The following is a 19,153-nucleotide window of genomic DNA, read 5'->3' as shown; positions in this document are numbered from 1 at the left end:
TGTGTGTGTGTGTGTGTGTGTGTGTGTGTGTGTGTGTGTGTGTGTGTTTGTGAGCTCATAGCGGTGGCTCCCCCTCTCCCTCCTCCTCTCAGCTGGTGTTGCGACCTCACCACCAGTCTCTCTCTCTCTCTCTCTCTCTCTCTCTCTCTGCTTCTGGATTGCTTACTTTTCGCCTGAACTTCTTTACTTGCAGTGCGTACGTTGCGTCGAGCATCACATCTCTGCGAGAGGTTTTGAAGAACTTCCTTCGGCACGATGGACTGAACCAGGTCTCCTATCAGGAGTGCGGATACTTCAAACAGAAGACGCTTGATTTGTATGTTAGCTATTTTTAAATTTTATTTTATTGAGAGATTTCGACCTGTTTTCTCCATCATGGAAGAGGACGAGGGGCATCATGAGAACGGGGTTCACGTCGTGAAGGACTCAGACAGACAGCAGCGGCTCCGGCTCTGCGTTTTGAACGAAATACTCAACACAGAGCGGGACTATGTCCGGACGCTGCTCTTCCTTCAGTCGGTAAGTTTGACATTTACCTCTCTCTCTCTCTCTCTGTCGCGCTGGGTGCTGAAATTCACTTTCCTCTGTCTGCAACACAAAGCGGCACAAATTACTACCCACATGAGGTGCAGCACTGACTACCCTGGTTTCTGCTTCTTCACTTTGACAGATGTGAATCCCATGTTAATGTTTGAAGTCCGACACAAGTTAGGACTTTGTTTTGAATTGTTAGACATACACCCTTCACGTCGTTTAATGACCCGACTTCCCGTTTCCAAATCTGTAAGTTGTTTTTTTTCTAAACAATATAAAATAGGGCTGGACATTCATAGTATCGTTTATCATTTACTGTGATAAATTACACAGTAAATCATGATAAGAATCATGATAAGAATCATGATAAGAATTTTGATATTGTTGTCAAAATAAGATTCAATTAACGATGTTTAAAATCCCTCAAAGCTGTCTATTACTGGGATTTTTAATTTCACCATTTTTCATCAAGAGTATCAATAAATACCCATACATTTGAAAATATGTTTAAATGCAGTTACTGTGACCAATTAGTGATACAAATCACACTTTTTAATGTGACTGCTGACAAAGGGAGGCACATTACACATTTCTTCCAAGAGCAATACTTGTGTTTGTGGAGCTATGATTGTTGTGCCATTCAGTCACCTAAAGGAGTAATAAATAGTTCATATTGACACTTTTATGATTATCACAATAGTACTATAAAATATTGTGATAAATCCATATTGCCTAGCCCTACTATGAAACTCATAAATGAGAAAAATGCTTAAGTTAAACATTGCCTCAAAGCATATGTCTCTAATGTTAATGAAGCTAACCAGAGAATCACAGGTTCTCTGGTTAGCTGCCTTTTTGTGCATTTAGTTAATCAGGAAGGAAAAAAATCTGATTCTTTTACAATTGAACCAATCAGAAAATTTCTTATTTGGATGTCTAGTCCACTGTGGGAGCATGTTATGAACAAGACTGCTGAATTCACACCTCTCCTTTGTGTGCTAAAGCTCAGATCTGACACGCTGCAAGATGGCATGAATTCAAAGGGGCTTTGCAAAAAAAAAAAAAAAAAAAGATAATCACATCCACTGAGCTGCAGCTCCACGCCTTCCCCTGACTCAGATAAGAAACTATTTTCAGCAGTTTCTTATTCAGTCATTGTTCAGGACCTCCTTTCTGAATGAACTGACTGGTCATTTGTTTTTTGTTTTTTTGTTTTGCATGCTCCTTTCAGCTTTGGGCAGTAGTTTGCTTCCCACCTGCAGGTGACTATTCAGCTCATCGCTTCTGGCTGTCGTCTTGCTTCGCCTCTGCCATGTCACCTCAGTTACTTGTTCATTGTAGGTGGCGCCTGCCTCCAGCTGTGACCAGATTATGGATGTGTGGTCTGCATAAGACATCTTTATTATAATACAATGCTTATTGCTGAGGGGAAATTCCCCTCTGTTTTATTGACACCCCCCTCCCCCTTTGTGATAAGAAGAAAAGTAGAAGAAAAGTTAGAGGTCAGGCTCAAATGCAAAGCCTCAGCCTGGAGCAAATGGCCTATTCAGTTTCTGTCCTTTGGCTTCCTGCTGGCTGGAGGGCAACGACTGGTTGTTGCCATTCTTACTCTTCGAGACGTATTTATTAGAATCCAGATGATTCCTGGCTTTTTCCTGTTTTCATCGTCTGGCAGATATTTGTCAAGCTTGGCGTTGGTTCCCTCTTTCCTCTGTGCTGTCGCATGTTAAGGACTTCCTTAAAGTTCTGCTTGCTTGCAGAGCCGCATCCTGTCACTCAGAACATGCATGATCGAAAAAAAAACAAAAAAAACAGCCATCTGATGAAAACATATTATCCCACTTTTACTAAAAGGTTTTGTTGGTTCTAGTGGCCTTTATTTGAAAGTAGTTTGACAAGAAAGAGGGGGAAGACATGTGGCAAATGTCGCCAGGCTGGGAATTGAACCTGCGACCACTAGCATGAGGACTAAGGCCTCGATACATGGGTTATGCTTTGCTCCTGCACCACCACAGCTCCCATCTGACTTTTACTTTTATATCACTCAGTTCATCTTTTGGAAATTTATGTTGGATGTTTTCTCTGGATGGACTCATCACCAGTTTAGACCCAGATCTGAACCTCATTGTGGCGTAACACAGAATGAGGTTCAGTGTTACACCATATAAAACCCACTGGGCATTAGTAAAATGGCCGGTGGATTTTGTATGGCAGCGGTTGTGACATGATGTCTTGCTTTACCACCCCTCTAGCTCCCCCCCAGAGGGAGCAGAGGTTTGCCCCCATCCAGCTTCTCTGTGCTGTTGATAAGGAAGCTCACAGTATTTTCAGTAAAGATAAAGTATGGATCAGGAACTGGGGCGGGGGTTACAAATCTCTGGAAAGCAGCACAATCAAGAGGCAGTGATAGGGGGATGACAACAAACTGATCATGAAATCAAATTGTTAGTGTGTTTTTCTAATTCTACACGTTGTTTATATCCCAAACCCAGATAAATTGAAACTTATTCCCAGTTTTGAGAGCTGCATGAGAAAACATCAGTGGAAATGGAGTGTGAGGTTTTTACCTCGGGGTTTCTAAGCCAGTTGATGCCACAGTGCTGTCCTTCATGCTGAATGTTGGTGAAGTCTGTAAAATCTGATAATGTGGAACTGAAGTTGTGATGTGACTGACAGGGTTTCAGCTGCCCGCCTCCACATTTTTATTTTACTGTACCTCCATGTGCAACCCCTTAGAAAACGACATAAACGTCATATTTTTCTGTAGAGTCCCTTTTAGCTTCTCCTTTTCTTCCTCTGATTGTTGGGGGGATTTTGAGCCTTTCCATGTTGCAGATTTAACAGCATTTCAAAATAGACCCTTTATTTTCCTCTGACTTTGTGCTCTTTCACAAATCTTTGGACCCTTCCCTGTTTCTTCATCAGAATGACCGCACTGATTCTGAATGGGCCAGTTTCAGATTCTCACAAGGCGATGACATATAGTAAATCTCCTGGTTTCAAACATTTAAAACGACCTGAATGTAACTGCTTTTAACGAAAAAGTCCTGTGAAAGTTTTAGGATGTCATTACAGTAGACCTCCTCCTGTTGGTGAATTTTTCTGTGGAGCTTAACTTTACACTGTCGTGACAGAAGGATGGGAACTTTTAGTGTTTTTTTTTAAGTGAAACAGTTGAAAACACAGTTTCACTGACACACTAAGTGGATGGTTATCCAGCCTGGGCCTCTCAGCTGTTCTGCATGTCTCTCATCCCCTGGCACTTACCAGCTCCAACAACCTCATCCAGCACTGTTAGTAGGATGTGCATGCAGGGATGTTGTGAGGTGAGGAAGGGGGAGGAAGGATGGAGCCAATGGAGATTAAAAAGACTGTTTGCTCAGCATTATTGCTTAAAAATCTATTTCAGTTTTAGAGCAGAGTGGAGGACGTCTGATTTGAACAAGCTGATGTCTTTTTATTTCCAAGTTTCTGCTGATAACTACTTCTTTACTGCTTTACGTTTTGTTGTGACATCCCCCCCGCCCTGTTGGTGTCTGATCACTTCTTAGCGCCACAGATTTGTGGGGATTTTCTCTCTATCGGCATGGCTTTGTTGATGCGATCCAGTCAACTGGATTTTCCCCTGCCGGGATACACCGACACCAAAACGCTCAATAGCGTCATGCCTGCTGGATTTCAGGGGGTTTTCCTTCAAAATCATAAACATGGTTGTTGGCCACTTTCTTTCTTTTTTTTTCACTACAGTGACCCATGTCTCACTGAATCTCATTCTGTAAAAACAAGAGTGGAAATATGAGGCCAATAAATCAGTGCTTTGGTGTTAATTCTGAGATGTGAAAGAGGATTTGAGTGACCAGGAAGGATAATGGGAAACATCTGGAAATCCTGCCAACTCCGACCTTTGCTTTGGGCCACGCAAGAGAGATTAGTGCTCTAATGCTGATGTGTGAATTCAGCTAGATTGTGTTTTGGTGTGTGACTGTTGAGGTTTCAAAGTTTTTACCTGAAACCATTCCTGCAGTTTAAAGTGTGTTTAATGAGATCCCTGTTTAGTCCACTTTAATTGAACTATTGTTTGCCTGGAAAGTCTGATTTGTTTCGGGGAGATGTGAATGCTCAGATGAACTCTCCTAAAGAAATGAACTCTGGTCCCACAAACTTCGGTTTGAGTTTGGTTGAAGAGAACTCTGGTGAGGTTTGGATGTGTGTGTGAACGCCAAGCAGACTGTAGACTAGGGATGCAGAAAAAAAACGATTCTGTAATTACATTCCTAGTTCTGGAAATCAATTCAAAATGCTCAAACATTGATTCAAGTTTGCTTAATTTTTTGTAAAATTATATTTTTGAATAATTCTTTGATATGTTTTATTTCATATAAGCCAGACAGCTAAGCTAACTTAAAGCTGGTCATTTAAGTTACAGAATTATATGCAAACTGTATTTTTGTGGTTTTTACCAATAAAAAGAGAAATCCTACAAACTAAAATCTGATGCTTCTCCAGTTTTGTTTGCATTGGGTGAAGAAGGAAGCTTTAACTTAATGTCTTGTTCAGAGGTTTTCATGTTGTTTCCTTCAGTGGTTCTTGGTGCAGCGCCCCCACAGGTGAGAAGAGGAACAGTTTTTTCAATTAGTTTGGTTTGTTTGGCACAGTGCAGTGTGAACGTGAACTGCAGCAGCTGAAAATGTAACAAATGTTCCCAATCAATCAAACTGAGTCTACTGGATACGTGATAGATTTTAGAAGTATCATGAGCTTGTTAAACTGTCTTCCCATAGAATCTCATACCTGCTCAAACCCAGTGACTGCATAACTGCTGAAATGTTTCTCTGATCTGCCTCTTGCTGTGTTTCTTACTGCTGTTTAGACAAGCAAACAGGATGATGCGTGCCCAGGTTCGCACACAAACACAAAGAGCCATCGAGCCGAAGCTAGAGGAAGACAGACGTACAGGAAGCCGCTCTGAGCTTCCTCCACTAGCTGAAGCATGTGTCTACCTCTTTCCTATTTCCTCTTTTTTTCTTTTTCTTTTTAAACCCCCTCTCTGTTTCACCACTCCTGCCCTCCCTACTCTGTGGGAAAGACCAGCATCAAATTTCTCTTGGCTGGAGAGTATAAATAGCTAAAGATTCTAACTCTCATCTTTGCCACAACTCTGGTGGTTTCAGCTCACTGCTGCACGGCTGCAGTCAGATGACGCATGCAGCGAGATGGAAGGGTGACCTGTTGAGATTTAGCAGCAGGTACAGCAGCTACTTGGGCTTTGTGGCTTTTTTATTTTAACAAGGCTTTAAATTCTCTGCTTCTGAGCATAACCTGCAAATCAAACTGATTAACAGTTCAGCAAAACAACTCTTAACTTGGGACAATTCTGGTGCCTTGCAGTGAAAGTATTGCACCAGTCAAAGTCACTATAAAGGAGCGGGGATAATTGTCTGTTACAGCTTAATCTGGTGGTGCTTTTTATAGTCATGTGTGTTGATAAGCCATTTCTCTAAGGCATGAGACTGCAGTAGGAATTTTAAGAATTCAAGTTAACAAGTCTGAGCCACTGTTAGCCCCAAAGGTATAATGTAAAAGCAAAGAAAAAAAGAAACAAGAAAAAGAAAAACCCACTCAGCCTCCTCTTCAAGATATTGTTGCAGATTCTTCCTGTGGTACAGTAGAAAGCTGCCGTTGGTTTGCTCAGTGAAACAGTCATCATCTCTTTATCAGATAATACAGTGAAGAAGCACAGTGTGGAACAGAAGTCAGTGAAGACGTGTTGATTGATGGGATGTGAGCTTGAAGATCTACTTTCTCAGGATGGCTCCAGTAATGCTGCGGAGTGTGGATGGGACAGCAGGCAGATGGCGCTGTTTTTTCCTTCTCATATGCACCCAGGAAAAAACATTGAAATTTTAACTTTTCTTTAGAAGAGCACAGCAAGGTTGCCACAAACCGCTTAGGAGACGCAGCTGACACGTGAAGCAAGGCGCTCTGGTCAGATGACCCCAAACTGTACATTCAGACTGACATCCAGTTTGAGACACGGTGTGGTCAGCATCATGCTCTGGGAATGCTTCTTCTCACCCGGGACGACAGGAAAGCAGATCCGATTGCAGGGACGATGGATGGAACGAATGTTCACCTTTCACCTTAAACATGCAGCCAGAGCAACAGCTGCTTGGTTTAAAACAACCTATATTCATGTGTTGGAATGGCCTAGTCAAAGTCGTTTTAACTTCTTTCAGTTTTACCTCATCAGTTGAATGAGAAGTAGCTTTATCTAATTAAGTCCTGATGAGGTTGGAATAGCAGTTTTTATGATGTGTTTGTCTGATCTATGATAAAATGTAATAAATCTGAACGTCAGTTTTTTTCCTCTGGTAATTGAATAGTTTTGTGTGAAAACAGACTCTTAATCATTAGCTTCAATTTTACTGTCTCTGATTTCATTATTCATGATGGCTGCTGATGTTTTCTGGAGCTTAGTTGCACTAAAACTTTTATTTTGAAGTGGCTTTACTGTGGTGACGCTCATAAAGTTTTGTGCGACACAAATACTTTAACTCTTTCTGTAAAAACCTCCCACATGTTTATGGAGACTACAGTTTTGTCCCCACATCCATCTGTATTTTTAAGGAAGGAATGACCAGTACTGTAATATGTATTTTTACTCTACAAGCCTTATGCCAAGCAACTGCATGTGATTCATTATAATCTCTAAGCTCTTTTGTCTCTGTGGCTCCAGAGGAGGTGGAATACCAAATGATACAAGAAACATTTCAGTGGAAACTAAAACCATCTCGTTTGCAACAATGACTTCCCAGATGAGATACTCTGATAGTTTTTGGGTCAGCTGCTTCAGTGTTTTCAAAGCTATAAAAACCTTTATTTTCCCATAACATAAAGAGGTGTAACCTGCTGCTTTCTGTCTTTTACTGATCAGACAATGATCTGTAATATCTGCCCACATGCTTTCCCAAATTACCATTATTGTCGTCCTGGACCCTAATTCATCACTTTGCTGCTACCTAATCTTCACGATTGTGCAGACTGTTTATGTCTGCCCAGCTGAATACCAGGTGGGGCTTGTTCTGTTCATTGATGTATTGACATTAACCTTTTAAAACATGATCCTGCGTCTTTTCCTCTTTGTGGGGGTCTGGTGTTGATGCGCGGTCCTCTGACGGCTCACTCACCGCCATACTGTGATTCAGTCTGTCATCCTTACGTCTGTCTGCCCCAAAAACACACTTCCAAACCTCCAGATGGCCTTTGCAATCTGGTCCATGATATTATCTGCGGATCGCCACATGTCACCTGTCAACAGGAAGCCACATTTATAGAGAGTAAAGCAAACCAGAGCCAAGCCTTTCCCGTTGACACATTATGTCAATTATAGCTTAAAGCAAATGGTAAAGTTTTAAAACCTGACATCAACAGATGAGTTCTCTTAACTCTGAATGCTGCCCAAACATCTGACCTATAGATATTAAATAACGTTATTTGAAAGAGCCTCCCTGGTTTTGCATCAACAATATCATCTGACATTGCTGTGTGCTCGGCGAGGCGGTGGCCTCAGACAGGAACTCCCTGACTTAGTGCTCCTGTCCTTCCTCTGAGGTCCCGTCCCCCCCTGCCACCCCCAGTGGGGCTTGGTTTCCGCCCATACGAGCCCCTCAAAGAACCTTGAAGCTTAAAGTCCTTCAAAGCGGAAGTGAGCGAGATGAGGAGCAGAAAAGGGGTGAAGAATAAAACCTGGACGAGGCTCAAAGACGACTTTGTGTTTTGGCACTTGGGTCTGCCAAAAAGAGTTTCTCTTGGAAGACAGCTAGAGGCTGGCTGGTGGGTGAAGGAGGAGCGGTGGGAGTTTGTTTTTTCCTTGGGAGGGGGGGTTGAGGAGAGATGTGAATTACAGCTTCTGGGAGAAAGAGAAGTCTGCCATGGTTTGCTGGGGTCCTTCATTGTGGCAACGCCACGGGCCTTTCTCGGGCTCCGCTGGTCTCCGGCTACAAAGAGGGGATTTCTTCTGTTATTTATTGGATTTCATGCCATGTTGGCCCCAAAATGGCCCCATCCCCTCTGCAGAACTGCCCTGTCTCCCTCTGTGGCTGGTTACCCCAATCCTCCTCCTTTTAAAAGAGAGATGCTTAATGGGTCATTGTTCTTGGCTTGTTGTTGTTTTCTTTTGCTTGAGGAAGGGAAGGGTAGAGAGTTTCAGACTGGTGACCTGAGAACCGCATAGAAAAGTCCTGGATCTGGGATTCAGTCGGAGGGTTGTTACTGAAGGTGTGGGAACTGCAACAAATTGAAAAGGGGGCTCTCAGGGCCCGTTTGAAAAAAAAAAAACCCTGACAAGTGTTGGAGCTTGCTCTTGATATACAGGCTCTCTTGTGAGGTATGTGAATTGAGCAAGATGGCCGAGCATTGTTACTGAATGCTGATGTGGGTGAAAGGACTGGAAACATGGCCAAGGTTTGCCACCGTCTCCGCTCTCATCACACAGAACCAGAACCAGATAAACGGGAGAAAAAACAATCAGCTTCTCTATTCAGAATGTAAAGCAATAATGGAGAATTGTTTTCCATTATGAGCAAAATCCTCCTGATCAGTCTTTTGGGATTCATTGTTCCATCAGATAAAAAAAACCAAAAAACAAAAAAACATGCATTGCATTTTGGCTAGTTGCAATAAGAAATAAATCAATTAATGACATGATAAATTAAAACAATCTCAACAATTTCCATTTGTATGATTTATCGTTTTTCTCTTTTCTCTCTCTTTCTACCAAAAAACTGGATGATGAAAGTCTTCAGTCTGATGCTTTGAGCAATTTTGTTTTACAGAGACTTGCATTATTATGTCATTATTGTTATATTACTTGAAAACAGCAGTATTATTGCTTGTCATAATAACTTCTGGGACAATTTATCGTTCAGCTAAATGTGTTATTGTGACAGGCATAATTAAAGCTTCCAAAAGGCTTGGTTGAAATTTATTGGCAGATTCTTTTGAAAAATGTCACATTGTAATGACATGATTTCAGAAAACCTTGTACTGGAAATATAAAGATTGAGAAATATTGTGTTGGCAGCATGAGATATGAAACCTGTGCTTCCAACACTGATTTTCAACACCATTACAAGCTGCCTTGTTTAATCAGTGTTACACACACATATTGGTGTGTTACACACACTAATGTTGCGCTCTGTGTTGTCCAGGTCTGGGTCAGATGTTAAAAACAGGGAGAATATTTATGATGCTGTGTGATCACCTGTCGAGTGACCTCCAAATATTCACAGTAGGTTAACAATGAATTGCATGCTCTGCTTCTGCTTGAGACCTGACTCTTCATCAACATCCCCTCTATTTTCTGTACCATGAACTTCAACAGCATGAGCTCTGTCTGAGTCTGAGTCCCATGTTGCAGCTTGACACTTTGACATTTCTTCACTTCTCCCTAGTTATTTCCCTGCTGGTTTCTGTTTTTTTGTAATTATGACAGCGTAGAGTTTTTTGAGTTATGAAATCCATTGCAGTAATTGGGACTGAGGCTGATATTAAGCCTTCTGAGAAGTTACCGTTTGTTTTTAAGCATGTGTCTGTGTCTTTGTGTTTGTGGCTCCAATCCAAACCGAGGATTCTGGTCCGGCTGCAGGTGGACAGACAGACAGTCAGGACAGAGGCAGACAGGAAGCCAGCAGGGCTCCTCCTCTTCCCTGCCTGGTGAAGCGAACAGTACCCCACACCAACATATGGTCCATCTCTGTCTTCACACCTTATCGTCTAGCTCCCCCTGCCCATAACGACACTCTGGGTGCTCCTCAAATGAGAAAAAGCTTGAGGTCACGCATGCCTCAGGTTCAGTTGTGACTAGAGACTCACCAATCAGAGATTTGTGGTCTCCACATTTTTCAGCTTTACAAATGTTTAACCATTTTTCTTGCCTTCTTGCTGTTTAGTGGTCAGTAAGTATCTATTAGGCTCAGGGGTGATGTCACACTGTGTGTAAGAGAGTGCTGTTACTCTACTACAACACCATCACTTCAAAAACACTAATTCTTGCCAATTATTTTTGGTCTAGTTTCCATTGCAGATATCTCAGTACATTTGAAATAAGACAAAAATAACTTACAAAAGTATCTTTTCAGCCAGATTTAGGAGCTTGTTTTAAGTCAGTAATTCTTGAATATTGATTAAAAAAAGTTCTTGTTCCCCTAACAGATTATTTCACTTGTAGCAAAACATTTTTCCCATGTTATAAGTGGAATAATCTACAAGTGGAACTACAACTTTTTCATTAATATTGAGGAATTACTGACTTATAACAAGCTCATATATCTTACTGAAAAGCTACTTGTAAGTTATTTTTGTCTTATTTCAAGTGTAGTAAGATATTTGCACTAGAAATCAGACCAAATACTTGCTAAGATTTTGTGTTTTTTTGTCTTTGTTAACAAAGGAACTTATTTAGGTAGAAAACCATTTAGACAGTCTTTGACTTCCTAATTACTTAGCATGATTCGCTTGGTTAGCCTTATAAACTGTAAACATGAGTGTCTGTGTGTGCATGTGAGGGATTTACCCCCTCCCTAAGAGGTGCTGTTTTGCATGTTCTTTATATATTCTGGGTTATTTGGGTGAATGTATTGTTTTGGGAGGTGGTTTGATTTGTTTTAATCATCTTTCTCATCTCTTTGAGGTCACCTGGTCCTGTGTTGCCGTGGAAGCGCGCCCATGAGCAACGCTGACAAGGACCTGGTGTTTCCAATCAGCCTCATTGGGAAAATCCATTTTCAGAGAGGGAGAGATGCATTTCTATTTTGACTGGATTCCGGATTGTTTTCTAGTTTTGTTTTTAGTTGTGTTTGAGTTAATGGTAACTTGATAGACACTTTCTAGGTATAGTTTAGTGCACATGTTTGTTTGTAGCTGAAAATGACTCCACCCCTTTAATTAGTTCGGATGGGAGCCCATCCTTTAAAAACCAGGTGGTTGAGATGAGGGGGAGATTCTCCCTCTTGTTGTTTTGACAAATGTGTTGTGCTGAACTGAATGGAACTGAACTGTAAGGTATGAAACAGAAGATAAAAGTAAAGAAAAATATTGAGTACTCGACAACTGCTGACTCCAGTCTCTTTCCTCTTGAGTCGTATAACCAACAGTGCATCTTTATCTTAGCTCTGATATTTGTTGTACTCTATATATTCTGGAATCTTCTCAAGTTTGCTTTGGCTCACTTTTCTTTCTGAACGTCAAATTAACATGTTTGGGTGACTTGCTCTAGTTGTATGTAGAAGTTAAGTGTTGTAGAATCTGAATTAATAGCCAGAATAACTGTGTGGAAAATACAGTTTTCTTTAAATAGTTTCTCATATATTTGGTCTTCCTCTGACTTCATTTTTAAACACCCTACATACATGAGCTAATGCCGAGTCTTCCCTCAGCAGGAACATTCACACCAAAGAGTGTTGTGGTTGGAGCGATCTGGTAGCAGTGGGCACGCTGCTTTCACTGCCATGTTACCTGTGAGGTAGAGCACTTCCTGATCGTTGGTTAATTCCTCAAAAACAAACCAAAAAAAACAACAAAACACTTTAGTGCTCAAACCTGCTTTCAAACCTGAGTTTGAAAGCAGCTGAGTTAGAGGCCAGCCGCATGTGTCATGTACTTCCTTTTAAGAAAAAGCCACACATCCTGTCCAGAAATGACATCTGGTTCTTTTGTGTTGAGAGGCAGCACTTTGTTCTGCTGGCTGTTTGTCCTTCTTTCCCTGCCAAATCAAACGGCTGCTTCTTCACCTGGAAAAAACAACAACGTGTAATTAATTTGCTGTCTTAATTTCATTTTAAACATCGACTTTTGTTCTTTGTGATTGCAACGTTTTCACTTCCTGTTTGCATGCCGCACAAAAGGAGAGGAGTGTTCAAACCTCGTCTTTTGCATAATTCTTCTTTTTTTCAGCATTTGTTGCTCTAAAATTGTTCCAGGATCCTGTAGGAAACCCCGACCTTGGTTCATCCAGCTCAGGTGACTCGGCAGCGAGTGGCACCAGTCAGCTTCCACATGGCTCTGGAGACTGGTGCAGTTTCTGACATGCATCCCGTGCCAGTGCACATGAAGCGTTTTAATCTGTTCTGTTTAAAGAGTTTGGTTCCCGGAAAGCGTCTTGCATGATGCTGGGGATCATTGAAAGGCAGACTTTAAAAATGCAGAAACAGCTTCAGTTGACCTCAATTGTGCAAACTCTAACCACACAAATGTGCCTCTCTTTAGTTTTAGTCCTTAATCTGCTGTGAGCCGGCTGATCACTGCCGTTTATGTTTCCTGTGGGCTTCACAGTGACTTTTCGCCAACCTTCTTTCTGAGCTGCACCTGATTGTTGGCTGGATGTTTTCCTCTTGCAAAACCGTAAAATGCTGAACTGGCTTCAGGAAAACCCTTTTTTGTTAAAGTGTGAAAACACCCTTGTATTTTGTGTGTTCGGAAGGGTGTGTGGATTGTAAAAATGGTAACAAACATTTATGTGCTGCACAAAGGCAGCAAGTTTGCTTCTGGGAACTTGGAGTTGATTGGAACTGCACTTTGCTGTAATGGAAGATCCTTTAAGTTGCATTTTTTTTAAAAATATGTATATGTTTCCATTTTTCTCCCATTCTGACATTTTACAACCACAGCAGTGTGTAGTTGTGAAGTGGAGGAAAAACATCCATTGTTTTGGGATTATGTTCTTTTTTGCAAATCAAAATCTTAAAAGTGTGGTGTGCATTTGTGTTTGTTCCCACCTCAGTCAACACTTTATGGAGTTTTTGTGCAGTTACAGCAGCAAGTCTTTTGAGTAGGGCTGCACCGATTGCAGTTTTCTGACAGATACTGATTTTGGCTGATCCAGTTGGTAACAGTGGCGTGTCTATAGTTAACCACACATATGCAGACCTGACCTGGTGGTCCAGTCTGTCCGTCAGCCCTCTCACAGCAGAACAACAAGACAGTGGCTGGTTTTCAGAACTTTCTAGGTAAGATTGGTTTTTCATTTAAATGTCGACCCATTGCTGATCCCCCAACATTAAGGAAACCGGGCCGATTTATCAGTGCACACTGATAAATCTTTATCATTTTTGCCTGTCTGGAGGCTAAAAGGTTTTCATATTCTTCTTTTACAAAGTCGCTCGGGCTCAGATTGAATGAAAAACGTTTGTGTACTGTAGTTTTCAAGTCTTGTAACAGATTCTTATTTGGATTTGGGTCTGGACCTTGGGCCATTCTAGTTCGTCATGGATATCTGATGTAAACATTGCATTGCAGCTCAGACTGTATGTTTTCCTGTTGTAATCTCTGCAAGGTTTTCTCCAGGATTATCCTTCATTCATGCTGACCTGCTTCGCCTGATGCGCTCTGAGTGATGTACAGAGTTGGCTTTCTGCCACAAATGGAGTTTTGCATGAAGACCAGCAGTTGCCTTTGTTACTTTTTTATCAAAGATGTAGAGATGAAATTATATAGAGATGGTCTCCTTTTGTAAATAGGGTGACTTGTAAAGGTAGCACTGGATTTTAGTGAAGGGTGTCTGATTGCAAATGTTTTGATTTTTGGAAACAATATATTTTGTTTAGTGGATTTATTCGCATTGTTAAGAAGATTGTTACATTTGGTTTCTGTTCCAGACTGATGGAGAGATTGTTGAGGATTTCAGAGCTGGTAGATGTGTCTGCTTCCGCTGCAGAGGATGCTGTATTTCCCTGGGTTCACCACAGTGACAGTCCTTGGTGTATTCTGTGTATTTGCGTTGTAATTGGCAGCTGCTCTGCGGTCTAATAAGGAGCTTCATGGTTTTGTTACTCGTCTCCGGTGGGATTGCATCATGAGCAGTTTCCCCTCCCGACAACGTGACATCCCTTACTGGCAAGAGACCATCATGTGCAATATCTCTGTTTTACTGCAGTTGAGCCCCATCTGAGCTCGTCTGACTCATTAGTGTGTATCCCAGGGAATCAAAAAATGAATTTCTGTCCCATCTGACAAACTATTATTATTGCACTGATTGGTACATTTTCTGTTTTTAGCTTCTGGTAACAAGGCACCTTAGACATGCAATGTGAGCAGCATGAGAGGAACGGCTGTAACACGCAAAGGTGCTTCGAGAAAAAGTTTAGATGCAGAAAAAAATATAAATAAAGGAACAATATACATATATTAGCTGATTATTAGGCCGAGCAGCTAAGCGCTGCGAAGGCCTATTGTAATTCTAATTCTAACCTGTAGCAGAATTAAGTTTTTTTTTTAACCTGCCTACCATTAGCATTGATTTATTTGGAGCAGAGGCGACGTCACACTGTTAGTGAGAGAAAGCAGTTTCATTAAAATTTTATTTTTGTAAAATAAAGACAAAATTATTATTCTGGATTTGATGTTTTATGCTTTCTTTAGTTAGCAGTATTTGTGTGTACTAAGCCAGCTTGTCAGAAGTCAGATGCTTCGTAACAGAGAGGTTCAAAGCTCAAAAGGAAAAGAAAAAACTTGCTGTAAAACCTGTTGATGTGTCCTGAAGGAACAGCAGAGTTTCCTTAGACTTTTCTTCACTCAGCAGAAACATTCCCACTGAAGAGTGCTGTGGTAAGCATGACCAATTGACAGATGGATTAGATTTTTGATGTTTTAACTAGCCAGTCTGCTATCAGTCAAAGACGGTCTCTTTTAAAACCACACTGATTCATATACTCTGACTTTAGAAACAACTTGTTTGTTCTGTTTGAGGTAAAGCCTACCAAATAACATCTCCAAACATTAATATTTCCTGTTTTAAAAAATTATTACATCATCTGCCCTGCATCCAAATGAGACTTTAGGCAGGAAAAAGTCACCTGTACCCGTATTAACCGAGCAGATGGACCTCATTCAGAAATAATTCAGGATCGAGAATGTTGTGGCTCGCCTTCTGTACTGATGACAGCATGCTGATGTCAGAAAGAATAAAGAAAAGGTTTCTTCAGATATGAAAGTAAACCATGGTCAATAAGTGCTGCCTCTCAGCATGTTGATTAGACAGTAATTTTCTGTAGAGGAGCATCCAGAGGGTACATGGCTGTTATTCATGACCGTCCTCATCCCTAATAACTGCATCTTGATTTATATTGCTGTGTGTTTTCAGCATGGAGTTGTTCTTTCCATTCCAGTGATGCATAATTCAAGTGGAAAGCTCAATCACATCTGCTTCAGAGGAACTGGCAGAAAAACTTGCTTTGTTTTAGCTCTGTGTTTTCACCTGGACAGCCAATTTGCTAAGCCAGTCACATCCGGTTAACAAAAATCGCACTGAATTTACACAGCGGTGGGTTGTTATTGACAACCCATCATACGTCCAGCTACAGATTTAGATGGCGGAGAAAGTCAGAACAAATCAGGTTCCTGTCTCACTTCTTCAAAACATGACTGACTTTCCTGTTATCTCGGCAGGAAGTTGGCCTCTCTGCCGGTTATTACACTCAAAAATAGACGAATATGAAAATGTGTCCTGACTGCAGTTTGACAGATCGTGATGCTTTGCATTCTAGGTACCGGTCAAACGGCGTCCATCAGACGTCAACGCCTTCGTAATTAAACCCAAAATAGCTTCTCTTGGGCCAGTTCAATGTTGTTTATCACGGCTGTTTTCTCAAAATAAAGCAGTTCAGACTTTAGGAGTTAGTGTTTTATTTCCCAGTTCATGCTGTCCTCTCTTGCTCTGCTGAGTTTACTGTCTGAGCGATCAGTAAAAGCCTCCCAGCTTTCTCTCCAAACCAACCTGTGTGCTTTGTGATGGAACAATGAAGATAGACAACACATCCTTGGGTGAAATAAGGAACTCCCTGTTATTCTTTCCAACCAGCCTCCCTTCTGATCGCCACATCTGCATGACACATTTTCTTAAATCGTGACTCAAGAGATGCTTCACCTTGAACCTCACCATTTGTTCCAGTCTGAGATTTTTTTCTCCTCATCCTTTGGCTCTCGTGCTTTCTTCTGCTCCCACCGCTCTGCCTGTCCTCTGTTTCTGACTGAATTCAAAGCCTGTTTCCTGCCTCTTCTCATCTCCTCTTTCACACCACTGACTCTACCAGTGTGGATGGAAGTTGCCATATGGGAGATTTAATTAGCGTATGCCACAAGCACAATCAGCTCCCTCTCGAAGCCAATCAAGAACATGACAACCTCTGCTTCCCTTTAATACTGCTCTTAATTAGTGGTCGCAGCTCATAGCTAAAGACACTTGCTTTTTCTATGCGAGAAACCTATGCAAAAGCTAGTAAAGGCTGGAAAGCAGTGAAACAAACCTTCCTTAAACTGCCCAGACTGAGAGGAAATTATACAGTTGATGCCTGACAGTCTGGTTTGCAGGATTCTATGTTTAGAGCAAATGTGTGATTACAAGAGTTGGTCTTTCATTATAGATGGTGACTTACTGCAACTTAGTAAGCAGGCTTTTAAGATGGAATCTTGCAAAAAAATGTATCAATACTTATTTTTTCACACTTGGTACAGCCACAAATTCAGTGGCTGTTATTGATGTTTTCTGTGACAGACCAATGCAAAGTCAAGAACAACTGTGAAGAAGGAGGAAAATGATGGATAGTTTTCAATGAATAACTCAGGAAGTAAAATACCTCAGCAGAGGCTCAGGGCGGTGGCTGAACTTCGTCCGAATTAGTTGTCTTGCACACTCTTCTGAAAGAATGAATTTGTTTCTTAGGTTTGCTTTATTTATTTGCATCCATAGCTGTATTCATACTGCAGGTACAAAGGGAAAATACTCACAAAACTTGCATCCCTTAACTGTTCAGTTTATATTTATTGTCATAAACATTAAGTTTAGTGCGAACGGTATAACGTTAATGTTATTTCCCTCAACTTGCACAATGAAAATGAAATGAAAAGCTGAGATTTGTTTTCAGATAAAGTTCTAAACTCATCATAGAGTCTTATAGTTGAGTTTTTGGACAGTCAAAGATGATTTCTACCCTCATAAAACATCCAACAATGAGAGAAAAATCCATACTGGTCCATGAATAGTTATCAGAATCAGCTTTAATTGTCAAATTATGAGCATAATCTGAACTGAATTTCTGTTTCACATTCTTAGTGTGTAGACGTTTAATATAAATGTATAAACTTTAGAGAAGATTATAAAACTAAAAATACAATATGTACATATTTATATATACAGCCAATATATTTGTATATTGTTTTACTTATTAACCTTTTACATCTCCCTCACTTTTCCATTAGATGATTATTTTTATAAATTTATCTGACCATATTTGGCTCATTACCTTTAATGCTGCATTTGAAACACAGATTGCAAAGCGAAACACAAAATACCAACGTAACCGAATACCTCCACCAAATATAGAATAACAGGGTATGGAAAACATAAAACAGCGATTGCTTAGATGTTCACAGTGTTTTATTTTTTGATTTACAGAGTATTGATCAGAGGTATTAATGCATTGTTCTGGGTTTCTCTGGTTATTGGGTTAATGAAACACCATCACACTTTTTAGCAAATGTTTTGAAATGATATATTTATTTAAAACTGTGAAGCCCTGGAACAGATGCACCAAGATTTAAAAACTTGTGTTGGTAAAACCACCAGTTTCCCATCATGAGTCCCTGTGGTTTAATGTCAGGGTAACCAGAGGTTTCATCTGGCTGTGTTGAGCAAAACGTTATGCAGCACTGCCCCTCCCTTACCTGTTGCTGTGTACTGCTAGTCAACTGGCTGATGCACTTTTCCCTTACTTATAGGAAATACTAAGTTGTCTGTTTAGAACTAGGCCAGTCACGATAACAAATTTTGCTGAGCGATTAATTGTCTAAAAAAGTTATTGTGATAAACGATAATATTGTTTCAAGACCTTTTGACGCTGATTTAATGGAAATGACTAATAATGCATGCGATTTCCTGCCATAGATAGATACACTTTATTTTCAAAAGAACACATAACATTGGAACTGATAAACTACATTTCTCAAGTTTATTTGATAGGGACAGACACACATTGACATAGACAAACTGAATAAAACAGCAGTCCCATGTTTGCATCATGGTGCAATAGCAACAGCTAATTCGCAGCACTTGTCCCTAGATGGGCTTTTAAAAAGTAACTCTAAAAATTGAAATGATAATCAATTAAAATAGCACAACATAATATATACAAACAGCGAAATGTAAAACATCAAAAATGGGTACAGGTCTGTTTTTGACATAACCAGAGTTTTGTTTGATTTTTGAATGTTCTAAAACTGGTTACAGACTTTAAATAAACAGGAAGTGAATATAAACAAAACAAGCAAAAATAAAATGGATTCTCAGTCTCCATTAACAAAAAACGTACTTGAATAAAATCTAAACATAAAGCCAAAGTGAAAACAAATACTGCATTCAACCAAAAGAGTGCAGATTATGAAGTCTGTATACTAAGTATATTGGCCTTCAGTAATCACTAGATTTAAATAGAGAAGATGGGCACATCCGGCTTCCTAATGCAGTAGTTCATACTACACGATTTTTTGCCCCTATTTTCCCCTTACGACAATCTTAGATCGTTGGCCGATCTAAGATTGTCGCTGGTGATTTCGTAACCGATCATCCTGT

General features: G+C 40.5%; 1 protein-coding gene across 1 annotated transcript in view; it reads left to right on the top strand.

Moving 5' to 3' along the window:
* Positions 1–144: 144 nt before the first annotated feature.
* The window catches only part of prex1 (phosphatidylinositol-3,4,5-trisphosphate-dependent Rac exchange factor 1), a 152,403-nt gene continuing 133,394 nt past the window's right edge, over positions 145–19,153 (top strand). Inside the window, exon 1 of the mRNA XM_007540835.2 lies at positions 145–519. Within this exon, the coding sequence (XP_007540897.1) occupies positions 319–519 (201 nt within the window). The 5' untranslated portion in view covers positions 145–318. The remainder of the gene's footprint in view (positions 520–19,153) is intronic.

This window comes from Poecilia formosa, unplaced genomic scaffold, assembly GCF_000485575.1.
Source record: "Poecilia formosa unplaced genomic scaffold, Poecilia_formosa-5.1.2 Scaffold564, whole genome shotgun sequence".
Classification (NCBI taxonomy): domain Eukaryota; kingdom Metazoa; phylum Chordata; class Actinopteri; order Cyprinodontiformes; family Poeciliidae; genus Poecilia; species Poecilia formosa.
The sequence above is the reverse complement of the archived record's forward strand: the minus strand, read 5'-3'. Positions and strand labels throughout refer to the sequence as shown.